The 20,878-nt window shown below is 54.9% G+C and overlaps 1 protein-coding gene across 1 annotated transcript; it reads left to right on the forward strand.

Moving 5' to 3' along the window:
- The first annotated feature begins 3,502 nt into the window (after positions 1-3,502).
- Positions 3,503-20,104, forward strand: Chrna4 (cholinergic receptor nicotinic alpha 4 subunit). Its single transcript, XM_048441341.3, has 6 exons — positions 3,503-3,778; positions 5,120-5,271; positions 8,599-8,643; positions 8,720-8,829; positions 13,419-14,793; positions 18,086-20,104. The coding sequence occupies exons 1-6, from the start codon at positions 3,697-3,699 to the stop codon at positions 18,209-18,211; spliced, it is 1,890 nt and encodes a 629-aa protein (XP_048297298.3). The 5' UTR covers positions 3,503-3,696; the 3' UTR covers positions 18,212-20,104.
- Positions 20,105-20,878: the final 774 nt, after the last annotated feature.

A 20,878-nucleotide genomic window follows, 5' to 3' on the forward strand; every position in this document is an offset into this window, starting at 1 on the left:
TGTGTGTGTGTGAATGTGAGGCCCAGAGTCTCCCTCCTGAACTCACATCCCTGTGGGATAGAGTCCGAGTGTAGCGGACACAGTCCTTTTATGAATCCCTGTTTATATCAGCAGATGGTTACCATGGAAATGTCCTTGGGACAGGGTGGAGGGTAAAGAGGGCAGGGAGGGGGGAGGGAAGTCCCCTCAGAGGCCTGTATCTGCAGAACTCCTGTCCAGCTGGGCGGCAGCATCCTGGAAGGGCAGTAACGTAGCTAGGGTAGGAGGCGTGTGCAGGGGCTTGCTCCGTCCCCCACCCTCAAGGACACAAGACTCTGGCCTTGAGGTCACCGTGATCTTCTGCCCAGAGTGGTCTACAGACTTGCAAACTGGGCTTTTCTTACCTAATGCCTGTAGTAAGTACCCAGTGCAGGATTCCCAGGGTCCCCAGCAGTGCTTCCTAGTGAGCAGGTGGAACAGGAGGGGCCAACAAATTAATGAGTGAGACTGATTATCTGCTGCATTAGCAAATCCACAGGGAAAGTCAACCAGCCAGGCAGATGTGTGTGAGCAGCTCAGTGTCCCCGGGGCTGTGGTCCACAGGACTGAGTCGGCAGAGCCTGAGGGTGGAGCTGACCCCCACCTGGCCCCTTGCCCCAGGAGGGACCTCCTGCTGGTGAGAGCCACCAGCTCTGGCTGCTAAACCTGGAAGGTTGGGCACAAAGCCCGTCTGCAGAAGCTTTGAAGAGGAGCAGGCAACAGAGCTGAACTGCCCAAGAAGCTCTCAGTTCCCCGACTCAGGCCCAAGCTGGGCTCTCGCTCAGATGTGGTCTGAGGCGTCTACATCTGAGCTGTCTGGAAAGGGCTTGGAGAAATCGCAGACCTGAGATGTTATCGAGAGTCTCAGATAGTGGGTGCCTGTACGCGGAAACAAGTCCCCAAGTACACGTGAACACCGCAGCATCCACACTGCTGTGTGTTTTCTCTGTGGAGCCTCAGAGGGCTCATTCAGTTCATCCCCTACCCCACCCCAACCCCCAACTCCAAAACAACATTCAGAGGAAGCCCAACTCAAGGTAGCCAAAAGGTGAAACGGGGTTGGACTTAGGATGGGAGAAACAAAGCAGCTTTACCCCAAAGGAGGTTTAGATTTGCCCAGGGGCAGGAGTCAGGGCCCTTACTGCTGAACCTGGAAAGCAGATATTCCATGAGAAGCCTTAGTCTCCCTACCTTTCTCCACAGCCATATCTGAATGACATGGCTCCTACTCAGAGTTCCAGGGGAGCTGGCAGAGGCTCCAGGGGACTTGAATCGTGGTTGACTACTTCTATATATGTATGAGGATCTCACATGGTAGCCCAGGCTGACCTCAAACTCTCTGTGTAGCCTAGCCTTGCTTTGAATTTGTGGCAATCCTCCTGTCTCGGCCTCTGAGTACTGGAATCCCAGGCACGCACCACCTTTGCGTCTGCATCCATCTTTGGTTTCTGGCATTAATGAAAGAAGATGGGGTTAGCTCTGTGCACGGTCACGGAAAGTGATCCCTTTGCTCTGTGCTGATGTGAAGCAGAGGTGCCACATCAAGATGGCTGTAGACCCAGGTCCAGCAGCAGTTTCCCCACATGGGACCTATTGGCCTTGCTCTCCCCAGCTCCCTCAGGGTCCACTGTGCCAGGCCTTACACAGGCTTGCTTTCTGCTCCCCGCCCCCAGGCAGTGCTCCGCCATCTGCTGATTTTTAGTTCAAGATTACAGGTGTACTTAAAAATACCCAGCTAGTGGAGGGATGGAGCTAATACCTGAACGGTGGAGCCAATGTCTGGCTCCTTGGGGGACTGGGGTGGATGAGGACAAATTAAGAAGGGCCCCAACGGGAGGACTAGCCCTAGTGGTGAGAGTTGAAAGAGTGGAATTCTATTGGGGAAGTCAGGCTTCCCTTGGCTCCCGGAAAGACACCAGGCAGAAAGGGAGTGGGTACCCAAAGAACAGTCTTCACATGAGGCCAGGGTACCAACCTGAAGGTCAATAGCTGTGTTGGTGTCTCACCACTGAATTGTGGTCTTGGGCAAATGGATTAAATCTTTTTGCACCTGTTTCCTCTCAGGTAAGACTTAGGTATGGCAAGAATTGGCCTTGAAGGGGACAATGGGAGTCTCGCACCTACACATCCTCAATACTTGGGCCAGGGAGTGGGGGAACAGTGGTCACTGTTGAGGTGGTCTGCCCAGGAGGAGAATAATTTGGAAGGTTCTGCTCACAAAGTATAGACAGATGGTTCTATAACCTGGAGGAGTCTGAGGGTCCCAGAGGGGGTGTGTGGCATGTATTGACTGTAAGCCAGAGGGCAAGAGAGCTGGGTACACAGACAGAGGGGCAGATGGGGGCGCAGAGTGGAGAGGTGTGAAAGAGGAGGACAGTCGTGGGAGCAGGAGCTGGGCCATGGAAACTGTCCCTGTACTGTTGTGGGTAGGTGTGGGCCAGAGGGACAGTCAACCTCGGAGCCACCATGCCTGGGGACAAAGGGGGCATGTGCTACAGGAATAGAGACAGCACCTTTTTGCCTTCAACTTCAAAATTGTCTCCATTTAGGGGCTCAGAGCCAGCTGCGGGGTCTGTGGGACAAGGCAAGGTTGGGCCATATCTGGCTTTTGTGGTGTGACAGGGCTTCTTCTTTCTTGGGAAACTCAGGCCCACAAACCACAGTCCTTTCTTCCAGGACTTCCTGCTGAGACGAGCCCCATTCCCTAGGAACCACAGGACCCGAGCACCTCGTTAGTGGCATCCCTCAGGACCATCCCCAGCACCCAGCGGTTTTTTTCTCCAAGCACCTGTCCTCTTTAGCCAGTAGCTCGCTGCCACAGAGTTGGGGTGGGAGATGCTTTAGCGCCAGCACAGTCCACCCGGCCGGCGCGGGGAGGGGTTGGGGCGAGAACCTGCCCGCCCAGAAAGGACAAAGGTGGATCCTGGTACCGGGTTGGTCCTGCGAGACTCAGGGTTCGGGTAACCAGGATCTTCTCACTAGAACAGCACTTCTGGGCCTGGGCGCTGCAGGATGCTTCCTGGGCTTGCAGTACAGGAGGAGGGTAGCAGGCTGATGGAAGGTGGGTTCTCTCCCTCAAAGCTGGGCTAGGGAAGGAGACCAGAGAGAAAGAGAGACTTGTTATTTCCAAACTGCAAACAGTTAGGCTAAGGAGGGGTGTAGTGATGGAGTTAGTCAGAGCCAAGCAGGGTGCCCTCTTCTCGCGCACAGTTCATGAATGCGCCCAGCAGGCTTAGGACTGAAGACCGGCGTTGGGGGCTTGATTCCTGAAGGCGCTGGGGTTGCTGGGATGACCAGGAGATCGCCAACCCCACCCGGCACGCCGCGAGCCCCAGGGGGACAAGGAAACTTTATCCCCACGCGGGGCCGAGCGGGGCCTCCACCTACCCTCGGGGCCCGGTCCGCCCCCTCCTCCCGCCCGCTTTCTCCTCCCTCTCGTCCCTACCCCTCCTCCCCTCTCGCCGGCGGCTGAAGGCAGCAGGTCCGGGCGGGGCCGCGCCGCGGAGCCCACAACCTCGAGCTCCCGCCCCGCCGCCGCGCCCCGCGGGACAAGCTGCGGAGCCCGGCTTGGGGACGAGCGGCCGCGGCGCGGGGCATGAAGTTGGGCGCGTGCGGGTCTTGGAGCGGAGGCGCGGCACAGCTGGGAGCCGCCCGCGTCTAGAGCCCGCTCGGTGCGCCATGGAGCTCAGGGGGCCCCGGGCGCCGCAGGCGCCGCTGCTACTGCCGCTGCTGTTGCTCTTAGGGGTCGGCCTCTTGCCTGGTAAGTTTCGAAATGCGGAACGGTTTTTTTTTTGTTTTTTTAATCTCCCGGGTCCTGGCACCTGGGATTCCCGGGCCAGGGGAGAGGAGGCCCCGGGCTGCGGTGCCAAGCCGCGGGTGCGCGCAACGGGATAGCCAGAGACTCCTCCACCCACTACAGCTCCGACGTCCTGCGGTGCTAGCTGAGCCAGTGAGGAAGGAATCAGCCGCCAAGTGCTGGGAGAGGGGGTTTGAGTGGAGGCGGGGGTGAGGCGGGGGGAGGGTGGTCTGACTGCATTTCCGAGCTGGAACCAGAATCTCCAACTAGGATAGAGGTGGAGTCCACCTGGGAGCGAGGTTCCATCCTGCCAAATCTCTCAGCAGACCGCCCCCACGTCTGCTCCTGGTTTCGGGGATCTGCCTCTGCCCCTGGAGCTCCCACCCTATCCTTTCTGCCCTCCCCACCCCACGCCGGCTTCCTCCACCTCTCATTTAAACGGACACCTTTCACCCTAACCCATCCAGGGGTTTCCGGAGGTTATTTAATCCCTGGCCTCCTCCAGTGAGCAGTGAGGCTGTGCCTTACTGGTCCAAGGTACCAGGAAGAATGAGGCTGAGGGAGGAGGCTGTGGGGGTACTCTAGAAGACCCCTTCTGAGGAGTTCTTCTCAGGTAAGCAGGAGCCAGCAGACAGCAGAGGCTCCCCTCCCTCTTCCCAACCCCCTCTTTAATGCAGCAACCCAGCAAATGGAGACAGGGAGGCCCCCTAGCCACGTAGGGGGCCGATGGAGAGAACACAGATGGGCTCCTGACTGGTGGAATGAGGGACCACCCTCTCCAGACAGCAGTGTGGCGCTTATCCAAGGCATCTTGTGTCTGCCCTGAACTCTGGGCGCTAGGGGCCCCGAGGGTCTGCATTCGTTATCAGGGTGGACACTAAAGCCCAGGCAGCAGGACTATTCCTGTGGACAGCAGCTCAAGCACCACCCTCGCTGCCCCATGCACCTTCTGTCCCCATTCCCATGCGGCTGTCACTTCATGTCCTTTGTCTCTGCCGGTCACCGGCGATAGGGCACTTCCATCCAGAGTGATTGTCTGCAGGGAAGTTGTACGCAATTCAGTGTTCACTGGTTAGTTGCTGTGTTTTCCTGGTGAAGGAAACGCAGGAGGGCCTGACCCGTTCTGAGGGTGCTGGAAAGGCTTCCTTGAGGGGAGTCTGGGAAATCAAGGCAGCATGCCCAGGGCTCCTAAGGTAGAAGGTGATGTGGAAGAGGAACTGGAAGGCAAGAAAGACTGTGGTGACATGGGGCTTGAGGGGCGCCCTTTGTGGTCACCTGTCCCTAAACCTCCTGCCTCCCGCACAGCTAGCAGCCACATCGAGACCCGGGCCCATGCGGAGGAGCGGCTCCTGAAGAGACTCTTCTCTGGCTACAACAAGTGGTCTCGGCCAGTAGCCAACATCTCAGACGTGGTCCTTGTCCGCTTCGGCCTGTCCATTGCTCAGCTCATTGATGTGGTAGGTGTGGGGATGACCTGGTGTTGTTTGGGACAATTGGGGTCACGCTGTAGGAGGTACGACCGTGAGACTCCATGTGACTGGATCCAACCAAGGTTGACAGAGAAATGCCATCCTGAGCTTCAGCAGGTACTCAGCGCTGGGGAAGGGAGGTGGGCTCCATGGTTCCGGGCCTGCTCCATAGGAAAGCTGTGGAAACTTCGGTTGTGTCACCCTTCCCGTGGGCACTGTGGTACACTGGGGGCACATTGATCTCACGCTGATCCCAGAGGCCACGGAGTACCAGCCAACATGGAAAGTTGGGCTTGGGTGAATCTCAGACAGATCCTTTTTACCTGGCTGTGTTCATTTTCCTAGTGAGGGTCCAGGAAGATTTCTGGGGGGACCTGTGTGAGCTAGGCAGTAGCCCCTGCTGCATGGGTTGAGGCCCAAGCACCAGAGATGAGGTCTTGGCCCAGGGAAGTATAATGTAGGAGTCTGTCCTCATGTGAGGCTGAGATGCCCCTTATGGGATGGGACCAGGCTTTGGGGAATGCAGCCAGGGGTTGGAATCACTCAAGGCTCTGCCCTTCAGGTTGGGCCCAACATGAGTTCTGTCCTGGCTGGAGGAATGATGCTGGGAAGGCGTAGTAATCTTTTTTTTTTTTAAGATTTATTTATTTATTATGTATACAACATTCCTTCCATGTATGCCACCATATGGTTGCTGGGAATTGAACTCAGGACCTCTGGAAGAGCAGTCAGTGCTCTTAACCTCTGAGCCACCTCTCCAGCTCAAGGCATAGTAATCTTACCAGTGGGGCAGCCATAGGCCACTTGATTTAGTAAGCTTGAGGGCTCTGTACTGGGTTTGCTGGGTTCAGGGGCAGAGCCTAGATCTGAGGAGAGAGAGAGAGAGAGAGAGAGAGAGAGAGAGAGAGAGCGAGAGAGAGAGAGCTGTCCCTGCAGAGCCTTCTAGGAGAGATAGAAGTTAAAGGGGAGGACACAAAGAGACTACTGCCTTGCTTGGGTTCATACCCCAGCGTGAGTGTCCTAAAGGTCCAACCCCCTCTCTGCTACAAGGGAAGTGTTGGCTTGAGACTGGCACTGATTATGTGTGGTTCTCAGCTTTTTCATGTGCTTGCCTGACATGTGCGAAGAGCAACTATAGCATCTCTAACAGAGCCAGCAACAACCCAGGGATCTGGCCTGATGGGATTGGACACAGAGACCCTTGCCAGTTGGCCCTATTCAGGGGTAGCCACTCAGACTTTCATCCTCAGGAGAGCCTAGCACTTCGCCCCTGCATGGTTCCTGCAGTGTCCCTGGCTGGGGGACATCAAGGACAGTGCAAGATGTACAGGCCCCTCATCCTTGCTGAGGTTTGCAAACACCGTTACAAAGCGGTGGCTGGCAGAGGCAGCTGTTGGCAGCAGCTCAAGACTCTGGGTCGGCTACCACCAGGCATGCCTAAGCCTGTTGAGCTCAGCCTCATGTTCTCAGCCTCAGGAGACACTGAGGCTCATAGCAAACCCAGCACCAAAATGTCTCCAAGGGACCTGGCTCCCAGCCCTGACCTCTGTCCTAGATCTAGCTAAGGTCACGTGTAAACATGTATACACACGCATATAAATATCTCCTGGGCCTGGTTGGAGGGTGCCCCAAAGGCTCACCCTGCACCCTGCCAGGGATCTACCTTGACTTTGCTACAAAGGGGAGTTCTGGCTCTAGGCAGGCATTGTGCACGTTGAAGGTTCACAGCCACATTTGTGCAGAAAGGTCTGCCTTGTGTCTGGCTTACTCTTTCTTCTACTAGGGCCTGGAATCCAGGTGCCCCCATCCTAGTGCCCAGCCTGCCTTTGTCCCTTTGTCCCTGTGTCCCTACTTGATCTACTACAGATGTCCTCTCAGGGGTCTGCTCCCAGTAAGGGAGACTGCATGCTTTGCTTGAGTTTATACCCGGTGCCCGCTGTAGAGAGGACTACAGAATCACCAGGATTTTCCTAACCCAATGCTGAGTCCTTGTGAAATGTGCTCCAGATCTCTGTGACATCTATGGATCCAAAGGCCCTGGAGTGTGACAGCCACATGGGGCTGGAAGGGATGCTAGGGCAAGAAGATCCTGCCCGGTAACAGTCAAGTTTGTTCTGATGATTCTGGAGGCCCTGTGGGATGAAGCAAGCAGGGTTCCATTTACAGCTTCCTTGGGTATAGGTCAAGGTCATGTAGGGATGAGGCTGCTGCCAACTAGCCTATGCAGGCAGCAGGAGGAACCAACAGACTATGGACTGTGCTCTGCATCCCACCTTCTCTTCAGTGTCCTAACAGGGAGGGGACTCACTCAGGCCACTGGGTCACCTTCCTAGGTGACTGCACTGGAGAGGACCTGGGGCTGGGCATCAGGGGGTGCAACCTCCTCCCATTTACTAGACTATAATGATTTTTGTGGGGGCAGGAACATGCTCTATTCATAGCAAGACACTGTCTTGCTGGATGTCCTGGGAATCTCCTTGGTTAGGTCCCTGGAGGAGCCTGTTAGTCAGGCTTAGGCTGATGACAGAAAATGTTGGTCCAGTTTGGGACGCATGGTGCCCAGTATCCGATGCCCTCTGACAAGGCCCAGTGCTGTTCCCCAGACTATGGGCATGAGGTCTCAGACCCTTCCTGGGTGCTGAGTGAATAGAAGGTGTGACAGTGAGTATGGCTGCCAGTCTGTCCCCACGAACATCTGTGCTTACACCAAGCTTGCTCATTCTCCACAAGGGTCCTGTCTGCTTTAGGAGCTGATTGATCAGAACGTGGGTCTCCAACCTGCTGTTCCTCACCAGATGGGCCCATTCCTATGGCACAGAGGAGAAATAAACTTGGGGCAGCAACTGTAAGAGACCGCACAGAGTAGTCTGCAGCCTGGATCTTCTCAGCCTGACTGGCTGTTGCATGGTGACCTTGAGATGAAACCACAAGAATCTCTGCCGCGACAGCCACCTTGGCCCTGGGCGGATGGTTTTATCAAGATCTCCCTAACCTGTGGCTTTGGTGGCCTTAGGAACAGCAGCACATGGATCCCATCTGCAGAGGGAGGAGGGAGAGAGCAATGTGAGTGGACATGGCTGACGGATTTCAGCCTGCAAGGAGCCTGGGGTCCATTTGGAGCTGAACTGACCTCCCATGTCTCTCTGGAAAGGTTCCGGAGTCTTTGTCTCCTCACCCTACCTCCCCTGAGGCTGCCATCCCAGGCTAGGTTGCCTTCAGGGCTGAGGCACTCCTCCTCTGCTGCAGTTCGGCCCTGGCTTGTCTGTGCCTTTGCTAGCTATGGATTGTAGATCTCCCTTCTCCCTTGTGTCCTAGGATGAGAAGAACCAGATGATGACGACAAACGTCTGGGTGAAGCAGGTGAGTGGGGAGGGCTCCCCTGCCTCTGCCCTGTGCCCCATAACCCCCTCACACGCGGCTCTCCACCCCCACTCAGGAGTGGTATGACTACAAGTTACGCTGGGACCCCAGTGACTACGAGAATGTTACCTCCATCCGCATCCCCTCCGAGCTCATCTGGAGGCCTGACATCGTACTCTACAACAAGTAAGCCTCGTGGGCCCTGGCAGGTGAGGTTAGGCCCCAGCCCAGCAAGGAAGCTGTTGGAAGCAAAGAGGAACTAGGCAAAGGGAGTGGAAACCCAAGGGGCTGGGTGTAGCCACCAGCACCAGTGGCAGGGGGCGGGGAGGTGGTACCCGCTGTGAGATTCTTCTGGTCTCCTGAGGGCAGAGAATAGATTGGATGCCCTCTCCTGGCAGTGACTGCAGGTCCCATCCCAGGCAGGTTTTCTTAACCCCTGCAGTGTACAAGTCACAGTCTGAAAGGCCAGTGATGCAGGGAACTTTGGGAGTAGATGAAGAGGTACAAGAGAAGTGACTGCTCCACAGAACCTTGCCTCTGCCCTTCTAGGTCCCACCTTTGTGCTGTGCCCCACACTGGGCACTGAGCCAAGGGACACTCCCAGCTCCTAAGCTCAGTTCACACCCTGTCATGGCTCCTGGAAGCTGAAGTCTGCACAGAGACGAACGCAGTCAGTGGTGACAGGAAGGCAGGAGACGGGCATCCTCACACTTACTTTTCCCAGGGATCCTTACAGAGAGACCTGAGCTGGGAGCAGCTGGATTTCTGAGCTTAGTCTACGCGGGGTGATACGCTACTCCAGCTTCCACGGGGCTTGCAGACAAAGCAAACAGAAAGCCCTTCCACCCCCTAGTCCCAGCCATCTGCCCACAGCCCCCTCCAGGCCCTGGGGTGCCCATCTGACCTACAAATGCTCCCATTAGATTAAGAACGACTGGGATTTTCTTTCCTCTTTCATTGAGCAGAGTACTAGCCACATCCTTGGCCTTTAGAAGGAGCTGCGGGTGTTTTTCCGAAATGTGTTATGGGTGGGCTGTATCAAGGGTGGGTTTAAGAATGAGCAGATGGCGGGGACCATCAAGGTCCATGACCCTTGCTCTTCCTTCAGAAAGGCTCTCTGTCTTCTGTCCCCTCCGGTTGAACCTTGAGCCCTGGAGGATTTCTAGCTACTGGGCCTTTCTGGGACCCACACTCTTGTTCCACCCTTGAGCCCTAAGATCAAGTACAGAATCTACTCTGGGCATCTTACTGTACCCATGACAAGGAAGGGTACGCATTCCCTGGGCGGTACTGGGTAGGCAGAGGAGGAGGTGGGGGAGCCGATAAACAGCCCAGGACCAGGTTCCTGATGACGGGCACTCGAAGTCTCCACTCCTCCCAGGTCGTCTTTGTCTCTCTCTCTCTCCTACGTGCTTGGACACATGCCAAAGGGACAGACCCCCTTTTCTCTGGGGCTGGAATAAGCACTTGAGATCTACCTGAGCAGGGCTTGGAGCTGGTGAAGGTTGGTAAGATAAGATGCTGGCAGAGAGGAGGCCCTTTCTAGTGCAATCAGCTGCTGCTAGCCGGTACACTGCTGTACCGGGGAAGTCCCTACTCTTTTGTTGACTTGGGGCTTCCTCTCCTGGAAACCCAGAAGCTCTCAACCAGGTGTGGATCAAACAGATGATCTCATTTGCCTCTGAATCGCAGCCTCATGTGGTGGGGCTTCTTAGGAATAGGTAAAATCCAGGACCCACTCTCCCCCAGCTACAGGTCAGCTCGTTGAGTCCAGAACTAATATCACATTGGTTGCCTGTAGGACTCAAAAGTTTGTACTTCCTCTGGTGTTCTGGGGTCTGTAAGGTACAGAGCTGGAAACTGAGGACCCATCATCTTCCTCACCCTACATCAGGAGCCTTAGCAGTGAAAGGCCGACAGCCCAACCTGCTGTCCTGGTGTGTGGCCAGGCTGCCAGTGGTCGCTGGGACAGCATTATCCTTTGGGCCTTCTGACTGCCTTACTCTTGACAATATGAGGAGAACAAAGCAGCCAGAGCTACTACACAGAGTGCTGAACTCTGTGGACTCGGCTGTCACCTTCTCCACAGCTGGGGCTTTGTGGGAGTGTCGTATGGAAGTGGAGCCAGAATCTGATGGAGATGGCCTGCATTGCCCCCCTCAGAGACCTCTTCCCTCAGAGAGTACGCTTGGTACCCGTCTGCAAACACAAGCACAACAGCAGCCTCAGAGGGATCCATCAGCACAGGTTTAGGTGCTCTGCCGAGCTCACAAGGGGACCCAGGCCGGGCTGGGGAGGGCAGGGAGAGCAGGGAGTAGTGAGCAGTACAGTTAGAGCCAGGTGGAGCCACACCAACCTGAGCTGTGACTGCTGAGTCCCCAGTGTGTCTGAAGGGTGGGAAACCCAGACCCAGCAGCCAAGGCTGCAGATGGGAGTCACTAATTCAAGTGAGCCCGGAGGGCCCCTGTCGACCAGCTGGTTACAGCCTTTCCTGCCTGCTCTGCAGAAAGTTGTCAAAGCAGAGGATCCACTCACTTGCTGTGGGGGAATTTAAATTTGTGCCTGGAGTGCTGAGGCTTTGATTTTTGGAGATATGGGACTGCGAGAAGGAAATCAACCCAAGCCTGATTCCACAGGGCCTGAAATATCCTGCGAGATCCACCCCCATGTACCCGGAGGGAACCTTGGCTTCTGTAGAAACCAGGCTGTGCACTGTGCATTGTGCAATCTGAAGCCTTATTGGGGTGCATGTATGCAGCCTGAAGCCTTATTGGGGTGCATGATGAGAACAGCTTTTCCTATGTTTTCCATATGTAGAACAGCTGTGCCTGAGAAAACCAGTAACATTGACCTAGGATGAGTTAACATGCAGGAGGACCCAGGCTTGACACTCACTGAGATCGTGGGAGGCTCAGATCTTCTGGACTTTGTGGATGGTGCTACGGGTGATTGGTTAGCGTAGAAAGGACCAACCACTAAGGGTTCCAGGTGGCCACCATGGGCTCTGGTCAGGACATGAGAAGCTGTTCAGGGGAGGAGGGCCAGTTGGCTGATGAAATTCAGGGGACCTGTATTTCTCTGCCTAAGAACCTTGGAGGGCACTAGCCAATGAACTGGGCCCGTGAATGGAAGTGGGAGAAGGAATGGACAGATGGGGCTGGGCCCTTGGGAAATCAGAAGATTCTGGAGCCTGTGGCTCAGGGCTACATTGTTTTATGGGTGGTGAGACCGGCGTGATGCATGCTGGTGCCATTAGTGAGAAGTTTAATCGTGCTTCAGGGAGCTCGTTAGCTGTAAATCGAGGTTTCCCATCGGTGTTTCTGAGCTGAAGCTGGCAGGGTTTGCCCAAAAGTGTTAGTGCACTGACGGTCTCTGAATGCTAATCCAGGGCCAAAGCGAATGGTCTGGCTATGTAGAGATGCCAAGGCCTGAAGAGTGCCACACTGCTGCCTGGATTTCACGGGGAAAATAGGGTACAGATTTCACAGCCAAATAGGGTACAATTCCATAGGCAAAAATGAAATATGAGCAGTTCTGGGGAGGGTTGCGGAGGTGATCACGGTGAGAAGGGCTTCACAAAGTCTGTTTCCCGGTGTCACAAAGTTCCAAGAATGTGTAAAATGAGGCACAGCATCACTGTGAAGCCCAGAGGTCAAGGCTGGAACTCTGGCCAAGAGAAGAGGCTTGAGGGACAGCAGACCCATGCTCCACTGCCCAACCTGGCAAACATTCCTCAAGGCAGAGAGAGAGGCAAGAAGCCAATAGTCAGATACTAGAACCTGAATGAGGCAACCGGAGTCCTCACCCAGCCCGTGTACCATGGCCTGTAGAGAGGTGGCCTCCAAATTCCTGGGGCCAGTGGAAAGGAGAGGAGATCTATCCTGAGTGTGAGCCCAGTCCAGGGGGAAATTCAAAGGGGTTCTTGTCCTGGAAGGCACCTTGAGCAGCTCTGCACTACCATTTTCATACCCGGTGTCCTCATATGGATGAGATGGGCAGAGAGGCCTGCTGGCCTCCAGCAAGATTATCCGTTCACCAGGGACCTATGAGAAGCTGCTTGGTATGAGACCTCCTTTTTCATGGGTGGTGAGGAGGAAAAATTGCTTGTCCCACACCCTGTGCTCCTGGACCCAGCAGGCATCCATTCTTCTGATTCAGGCCTCTGGACCCACTTGCCCTGTCCCTGCAGACACATGCTTCCTACACAATGGTCTTGGTCCTGCAGGGACCAATGGGATATCCCTAGCACACACTGCCGGGGCCAGTTGTGAGCTCCTGAACTGAAGGAGACAGGAACCTGCATCTCCCCTCAGTGTATGAGATGCTCAGGTGGTAACCAGTAGAGTCCAAGGAGAAACTTCCGTGGTGCCTCAGTCCTCAAAGGCACAGAGGTGACCCAGGCCCCTCTGCAAGGAGAAGGCACAGATGCAAATTCACGGGGCAGTGGGTGTTCAGGAGAGAAGCCAGGAGTTTGGTTCCACCCCAAGCCCCTCGTAATAGTAATGGATAAGAGCTGTAACTCCTATCTAACTCCGCTCACTGGGTGAGCACCATGGTCTCTGGACCACATGCCACCTTGACTCTTTAGGGGTGACAAGCTGAAGCACACAGGTGAGTGATGGCCCAGACCACATGACCACTATACATAATCCTGCACTCTTCATGGTAGCTGGTGGGGCTGTTGGTCAGGCTGTGAGCCTTTCTCTACGAGAATGTCTGTGGGTGTGGTGTAGGGATGGGCAGACCTCACTGTTCTCTCTCCCTCTTCCTGGCAGTGCGGACGGGGACTTTGCAGTCACCCACCTGACCAAAGCCCACCTGTTCTATGATGGGCGGGTACAGTGGACACCCCCGGCCATCTATAAGAGCTCCTGCAGCATCGATGTCACCTTCTTCCCCTTCGACCAGCAGAACTGTACCATGAAGTTTGGGTCCTGGACCTATGACAAGGCCAAGATTGACTTGGTGAGCATGCATAGCCGCGTGGACCAGCTGGACTTCTGGGAAAGTGGGGAGTGGGTCATTGTGGATGCCGTGGGCACCTACAACACCAGGAAGTATGAATGCTGCGCCGAGATCTACCCTGACATCACCTACGCCTTCATCATCCGCCGGCTGCCGCTCTTCTACACCATCAACCTCATCATCCCGTGCCTGCTCATCTCCTGCCTCACCGTGCTGGTCTTCTACCTGCCCTCCGAGTGTGGCGAGAAGGTCACGCTGTGCATCTCGGTGCTGCTGTCCCTCACCGTCTTCCTCCTGCTCATCACCGAGATCATCCCGTCCACCTCGCTGGTCATCCCGCTCATCGGCGAGTATTTGCTCTTCACGATGATCTTCGTCACCCTCTCCATTGTCATCACCGTCTTCGTGCTCAACGTACACCACCGCTCACCGCGCACGCATACCATGCCTGCCTGGGTGCGCAGGGTCTTCCTGGACATCGTGCCGCGCCTCCTCTTCATGAAGCGCCCGTCTGTGGTCAAAGACAACTGCCGGAGACTTATCGAGTCCATGCACAAGATGGCCAATGCCCCTCGTTTCTGGCCAGAGCCGGAGGGTGAGCCCGGCATCTTGAGTGACGTTCGAAACCGAGGCCTGTCATCCGCCCCATCTTTCTGCAACCCTCTGACCACGCCAGTGGAGGCCCAGCCTACATGCAAGTCACCCTCTCACAAGGCCCCTGATTTGCAGCCAACAGAGGTGAAGAAGACCAGTCCCTGTCCATCACCTGGCTCCTGCCATGCACCCAACAGCACCAGGGTCCCGACGCTTGTCAAAGCCAGGTCCCTGAGCGTCCAGCACGTGCCCAGTTCCCAGGAAACATCAGAGGGTGGCATCCGCTGCCGATCTCGGAGTATCCAGTACTGTGTTTCTCGAGATGGAGCTGTCTCCCTGGCTGACAGCCAGCCAACTGCCTCCCCTGCCTCCCTGAAGGCCCATCCATCCCAGCTTCCACTGTCCGACCAGGCCTCTCCATGCAAATGCACATGCAAGGAACCATCTCCCGTGTCTCCAGTCACTGTGCTCAAGGCCCGAGGCACCAAACCACGCCCCCAGCACCTCCCTCTGTCACCAGCCCTGACACGGGCAGTAGAGGGTGTCCAGTACATTGCAGACCACCTCAAGGCAGAAGACACAGACTTCTCGGTAAGTCCTCGCCAGCGGCTATGCAGGGGAGGTGCCCCTGGCCCAGATAGGATGAGATGGCCGGTGTTTTCCATACATGATTCAGAAACCAAGGACCCAGACAAATGCTGCACAGCTTGAGGGTATGGAGTCTCTGCCTAGCACCTTTTATAGATCCTTAGGCCAAGATGGGCTTAGGCGAGGTCCTATCAGTGGGGAGCAAACTGAGGTGCTTCATTCAGGTGCCAGGACTTATGAGCCCTGGCGAGCAGTGGGTTGAGAGGCTGTTTCTAGCATTGCTATCCCAACGCTCAGAAGGTCTTCCTTTGATGTCTTTAGACTGTTATGGCTGCTTGGAATTCCTAGGTGACAGGTTCATCCCACACTAGCCTTCCCCAAAATTCAGTGGAACTGTTGCTTCTGCTGCCACCCAAGAACAGGTCTCCTTTGCCAAGAACAGCTTCTATGGCAAAGGGTGGTCCTCTGAATGCTAGGAAGGTTGAGAGGGCATAGAGAAGAGAATGGGGTTGCCGGAAACTACACCCCATCCCCACTCCATCAGTCCCTTGGAGGGTTGTGGGGTGAGGACATAATGTTGCCACACTGCAAGGCCCTCAGGAACCTGGAGTCAGGAAGCCAGTGCTCAGCCAGCCTACCCCAATGAAGCCTGAGAAAGAATGGTTATCTTGCTCCATAGGTGTTGGCTCCTGCACTTTTCACAGAGTGCAGCTCTGATGAGCAGTTGGGCTGGGCAGCAGTGCCAGCCCTGTCTGCCCTTGCCACTAGGGCGTTGTGGGTAGGTTCATCTCCCCTTTCACATTTATCCGACTGTAACACATAAGGGTCTCTGGGACTGGAGTGTGGGCTCAGATGATGCTGAGATGCAGGACTCCTGGTGCTAGGCAAGCTGTTTCCCCAGATCTGACTGTGCCTGTGAGAATCAGAGTCTCAGCCAGAGGTCAGGTAAAGAGGTCATCAGGGGAAGTCCTGGCCTGGTCAACCTCTGCTGTGCCACCTAAAATGTCTATGGCATCTGACCTTTACACTGACCTTGCCCTAAGCTGGCATTTGCCACTGTCCCTCCTGGGATGTCGGTTTTGTTGGCTTCTGCTCATCTTTCTGCCCAACCTGGGACTTGCCTGTTGTCCACTCCCAGATGTCTGTGGTTTGTCTTCTGGAGCTGCTAAGCCCTGGAAAGAAAGGAGGCTGGTGCCCTACATCCCAGGAATGGGTCTCTGCTTCCAGAATCACCCCTCTGAGTCTCAGGAAGTCATGAAGTCATTCTGGTGGTCTCTGGAATATTCTGGACCTCAGAGACATGTCTGGAGAGAAATTTGGGTTCTGAGGCTATGTCTTGTTACAGCTCTGGGGTAGAAAAAGAGATCCAGGCATGAACGGGACTGAGGCCACTGAGGGAGGCTGGATGTGGCAAGTTTAACTGAAATCCTCCTGGAACCATCCCCAGCATAGTCCTGTAGCCGGAGCTCATGACATCCCCCATCTCCACTGGCCTACTGCAGCTGCCTGACCTGCTTCTGGGCCTCGGGAGCTCGCTGACTTGATAGGGATAGGACAGCAGGGTTTTGGTCATGACTGTGGTGTTTCATCTTCAGAGGCTTGGTCCCAGGCACAGGAAGGGACAGAGGGACACTAAGCACCATTTACTCTGAAGAGCCCTTTGAGGGGCTTTTTATTTATCAAAGATCTATTCGGTCTAAAGTTTTCAAAGTGAACATGTCTGTTTACTTTTGGCTTAGCCCATCAGGACACCTGTGATCGTTGTGAAAATTTGAGGCAGATGCCCTTGCTTCTGGGGAAACTGCACTCTTCTCCAACTCAGGCCTGCGAGGCCAAGTGTTCCTCAGCCTGCTTGGGGTCTGCTTGTTGTGGCTTATTCCCTGCTGGTCACGTGTGCACAGGCCCTTCTAGACTAGTGACACCCTCGCAGGACGGTGAAGGGTAAGGAGCAGGGCGGTGGTCTAACAGCCACGCTACCTGAAGCACAAGGCTAGAGCTGCAAGGAGAACTGTCTTCAGTGCCATGCTGGTTCCCAGGTCTAGTTAGACCCAGGCATCAATCCCCTGAGTCTTCGCTTCTGGGAACAGCTTGAGGAAGTGGCTTCCTTGCATCAGTCCCAGGCATAAAGAGTGCACACTGTGGGATCCAGAGGAACCAGTAGTCATCCGCACCTGTTGTCACCATGTGTGAACGCATCGTCCAGTGAAGTGGACGCAGATGATGGACGTACACAGTGTGCCTTGTGTGCTGTTGTCACTGTTCACCCTCTGTCCCCTACCCTCCTTCCTCAATGGAATGTCCCTGGCATCATTGCCTCCACCCAGTGCATGGGCAGCTGGCCATGTAAGAAGTGGGTGTGCATAGCCAGGGCCAGGCCAGAGGCAAGTGTGGACTTAACCCTTGCTTTAGGGAGCTTTTGCTTTCGGCCACGGAGGGATGTCTAAGTGATCGGTCCATTACCCAGCTTGTTCCTAGCCCTTACCTTCTGGTCGAGGACACATGACTGACATCTCTCTGGGATCCACTTTTTTAAAAGTTACTTTAATTTTATGTTATATGTATGGGTGTTTTGATTACATGTATGTCTGTGCACCGGATGCATACCTGGTGTTAGCAGATTCCAGAAGAGGGTGTTGGATTCCCCGGAAACTAGAGTTATGGATGATTGTAAGCCACCATGTGGATGCTTGGAATTGAACCCAGAACCTTTTGAAAAGTAGCCAGTGCTTTTAACCACTGAGCCATCTCTCAAGCCCCTAGGATCCACTTCTGACATCTGCCCTGTGGGAAGGTAGACTTGACCTCTATGGTGCTGCCCAGCTTTAGCAAATTTAAAACAAATTTTACCCTGAAGTCATGGGCCCTGTGTTTGTCCAAAGTATGCCCAAACAGCCTCCTTTTGAGCATGGGTAGCCTGCTAAGCAGGCAAGACCAGCTGGGATACAGCATGCACCCCAAGTCTCTTGTGGCAGTGTGAACTACCAGAAAGCTCCAATGAGTCCAAATTCAAAGACCCCACACACATACAGCCCCATACGGGCTCGGTAGCTGCCCATCCCACCCCATATGGTGTCTCCGTGGGCTCTGTCCTGTAGCAGCTGCTCTGCCCAGCAGATTCTCTAACTGGACAGTTACGTGTTCCTTCCCCGCTTGTCAGCTCCCACAGGGGTGTGTGCAGATGTGTATCCAATGGGATGGATATGCAGGAACTGAGATTCATAGTTCCAGGTTGCAGAAGTTTCTCTGGCTGCCCATGGGATCTGAAAGATATAGTGACCCGTGTCTGTGTTTGCAGGTGAAGGAGGACTGGAAGTACGTAGCCATGGTCATCGATCGAATCTTCCTCTGGATGTTCATCATCGTCTGCCTACTGGGCACTGTGGGCCTCTTCCTGCCCCCCTGGCTAGCTGGTATGATCTAGAGACACAGTAATGGACAGGCCCGCTTGGCCCAGCTCCCTGGTCTTTGTAGGGCCATGCCAGTTGTCAGTTACCCCATCTTCCAAACCTGCCATGAAAACCTGGGAAAGAGATGCTATTTCTCGGGAGCCAGAAGCTGGCACTGGTTCTAATCCAGCCACGGGCCTGGTTAGAGCAACTGAGGGCTGATACAGGGCAGAGTTACAGTCTGAGTCCCCATTAAAATTGCTCCAGAGCAGGTGAGAATCACCTCCTGGCCTGCAGGCAGCACACACTCATCTGTGTCTCAGAGACTGGTCCAGTGTTGGTCTCAGTCGTCCTGTGGGGCCACACAAATTCATTCCTCATCAGCAACCAGAGCCCCTCATCTCGGGGGATTCATCTGACCCAGGAAACTCCCACTGTGCCCCTGCTGACCACATCCTCTCCCTGCCCCATAATGTGCCCCCATCATTCCTTCCGACTGGGCTGCTCTCTGTCACACAGGTGTCAGAGCTGAGCCCAGGCAAGTTCGGTTTCGTTTAAATTGGGGTGAATTGGTAAGAAGCTGAGCTCTGTGCCGTGTGGATGGCCCCCACTCACAGAAGAACTAGTGTAGCAAGACTGAAGCCCCATGGGAGCCCTGCATTCAGCTTAGGGTCACAAGGGTTCTATTGTGAGTGCCTCCTAGGGACTTGCAACCCCAATAGGGCAGCATTGGGAGTCTCAGGGTTGCGAGGGAGCCAGATCATGTCCAGGTCCTGGGCTGTAGGTCCCCTCATGGATCTTTGTTGATGCCCCTGCATGTTTCTTCCTCTCTGGGATAAAAGATTAAAGATAGAACTTCTCATCCTGGTCCTGTGGTGAGGGCACAGCTCCCTTGAGCACATCTTGTACGAGAGACCTAGGACTCTCAAGGCAAGCAGGAACAATGGGAAGCCCCTTCCATGTTATGGAATAGGGCGAGCTGCCAAGAGGGTTCTAAGCAAACCAGGCGCTCTGACCCATCGTCTTGAGGGCCATATGCCAAGGGTTATGGGTGCCTCACCCAGTCTGCCTTGCACTTAGGTTGTGGGGCTCCTCCTCCCATTCCCAACACAGCACCAGGCAACCTGGAAAATCCCCAGGGAGGGGCTGGGAGAAGCACCTGCTGTGCCCCCACCATGAAATTCCACTGGGTGAAGGACAGAGTGTGGGAGACACCCAAGAAATCATCCTGTGCTGTGGTCACTGTCCTGCTGTCCCCAACAGCCGAGTGGCCTCTGCAGAGCTAGGCCCTGCACCCTCAGCCAGCTTGTCCTAGGCCCTGAAGCTGGATTGTATGGACAGTTCTGAGGACTGAAGAAATGAAAGAACTTAATGAAGTCTGGAACCAACACAGCAAGCTCCCAGGTGCTGCTGGGAAAGGAACCCTGAGTTGAAGGCTTCAGGACACTCGTGTGTACAGGAAGGGCGTACAGAGGCCTGGGTTCTGAACTCTGGATGTTCTAGGCCTCCCCTAGAGCCCTGCGGAATCAAGGACCCCATCTGCTGTGTTTCAGTCTGTCCTCGCTCTGCTGACTGCTGGGTTGCCTAGCCCCCACACTGGAGCCCTCAGGGTGTTGCAAGATAACCCTGGTGGGGAAATTTGTTCCAGAACCTGGGAGCCAAGGGGAACACAAACCTCAGTGAGGAAGACAGCAGACACACCTGTCGGATATGAGTTCCACCAGCATGCTGCATACATGGCTCCAACCTCAAGATTTGCAGGCAGCAGTAGCGATCAGGGCAAGGCCACAGCGGCAGACTGTACAGAGAGGGCTGCTGTGCTGTTTCTTCTGGGTCAGAAAAAGTGAATGGCTGGATGCTCCTGACAGGCCGTCCCCACTGGCACCCAGAAGTCAGGAAAATGGAAATAAAGCACTGTGTTCTCCCCATGCCCACTCAGCTGTCCTTTTGTCTGCCTGCTTCCGATGTTGCTCTCTGGTCAAGATGAAGTTCAGTTAGGGCAGAATGCTTGATCTGAGGCCTTTGGGCCAGTGAGCTTTAAAAATCAGCATGGTCCCAATCCCTCTGATATGTGGACGTTATCTCCCCAAAGCTCCCAGCCCCCCCCCCATTCTACCCCCTCCCACAGACAGCGTCAACTCAAATGTGAGTCCTGGTCATCGTGTGTCCGGGATGCCGTACCGGACTCCGCGATGTCTGGCTTCTTTCACTTGTGTGGCCAAGGCTTGTCTGCTGTGCTGTGCGCACTAGACTCATGGCTGTTGTGTGCTTGTTGGTTCTTAGCTGCTGTTTCTGTCTGAATAAACCGAGTTGTGGTGTCTTCCCTTCCGTGTGCAGCCCGCCCTCATTTCCAGCTGTCTGTCAAGGTGCTGCTGATCAAGTTCCTGTGTTCGTGTCTGTGGGCATGTGTTGCCGTTTCTCTTTGTGTTAGCGTGCTTCTTTGATTTCTGTATGCTATGATGTCTTAACACGTTGGGGGCTTATCAGACTCAAGGCCGCTGCTTCCATGGCTGAACAATTTCTAGTGCTCGGCTTGCTTGGAGCCTACCCACCTTCACGGCTGATGGGCCATCGACAGTAGCACCTATTCCTTACAAAACTTACACCAGAGCCAGCCACAAAGGCAAAGGCAACTAGAGACCCCTTTGTAGCCCAGAGACTGAGGAAGTGTCCAGACTACCCCAGGCTGTTTCCTCTATGCA

This window comes from Myodes glareolus, chromosome 10, assembly GCF_982192425.1.
Source record: "Myodes glareolus chromosome 10, mMyoGla1.1, whole genome shotgun sequence".
Lineage (NCBI taxonomy): Eukaryota > Metazoa > Chordata > Mammalia > Rodentia > Cricetidae > Myodes > Myodes glareolus.

Excerpts from the sequence above, each read along its gene's own strand:
- Chrna4 (XM_048441341.3), top strand. The coding sequence starts at position 3,697 with ATGGAGCTCAGGGGGCCCCGGGCGCCGCAGGCGCCGCTGCTACTGCCG. Across the intron at positions 8,644-8,719 it reads CAAACGTCTGGGTGAAGCAG|GAGTGGTATGACTACAAGTT; the intron begins GTGAGTGGGGAG and ends ACCCCCACTCAG. Across the intron at positions 14,794-18,085 it reads CAGAAGACACAGACTTCTCG|GTGAAGGAGGACTGGAAGTA; the intron begins GTAAGTCCTCGC and ends CTGTGTTTGCAG.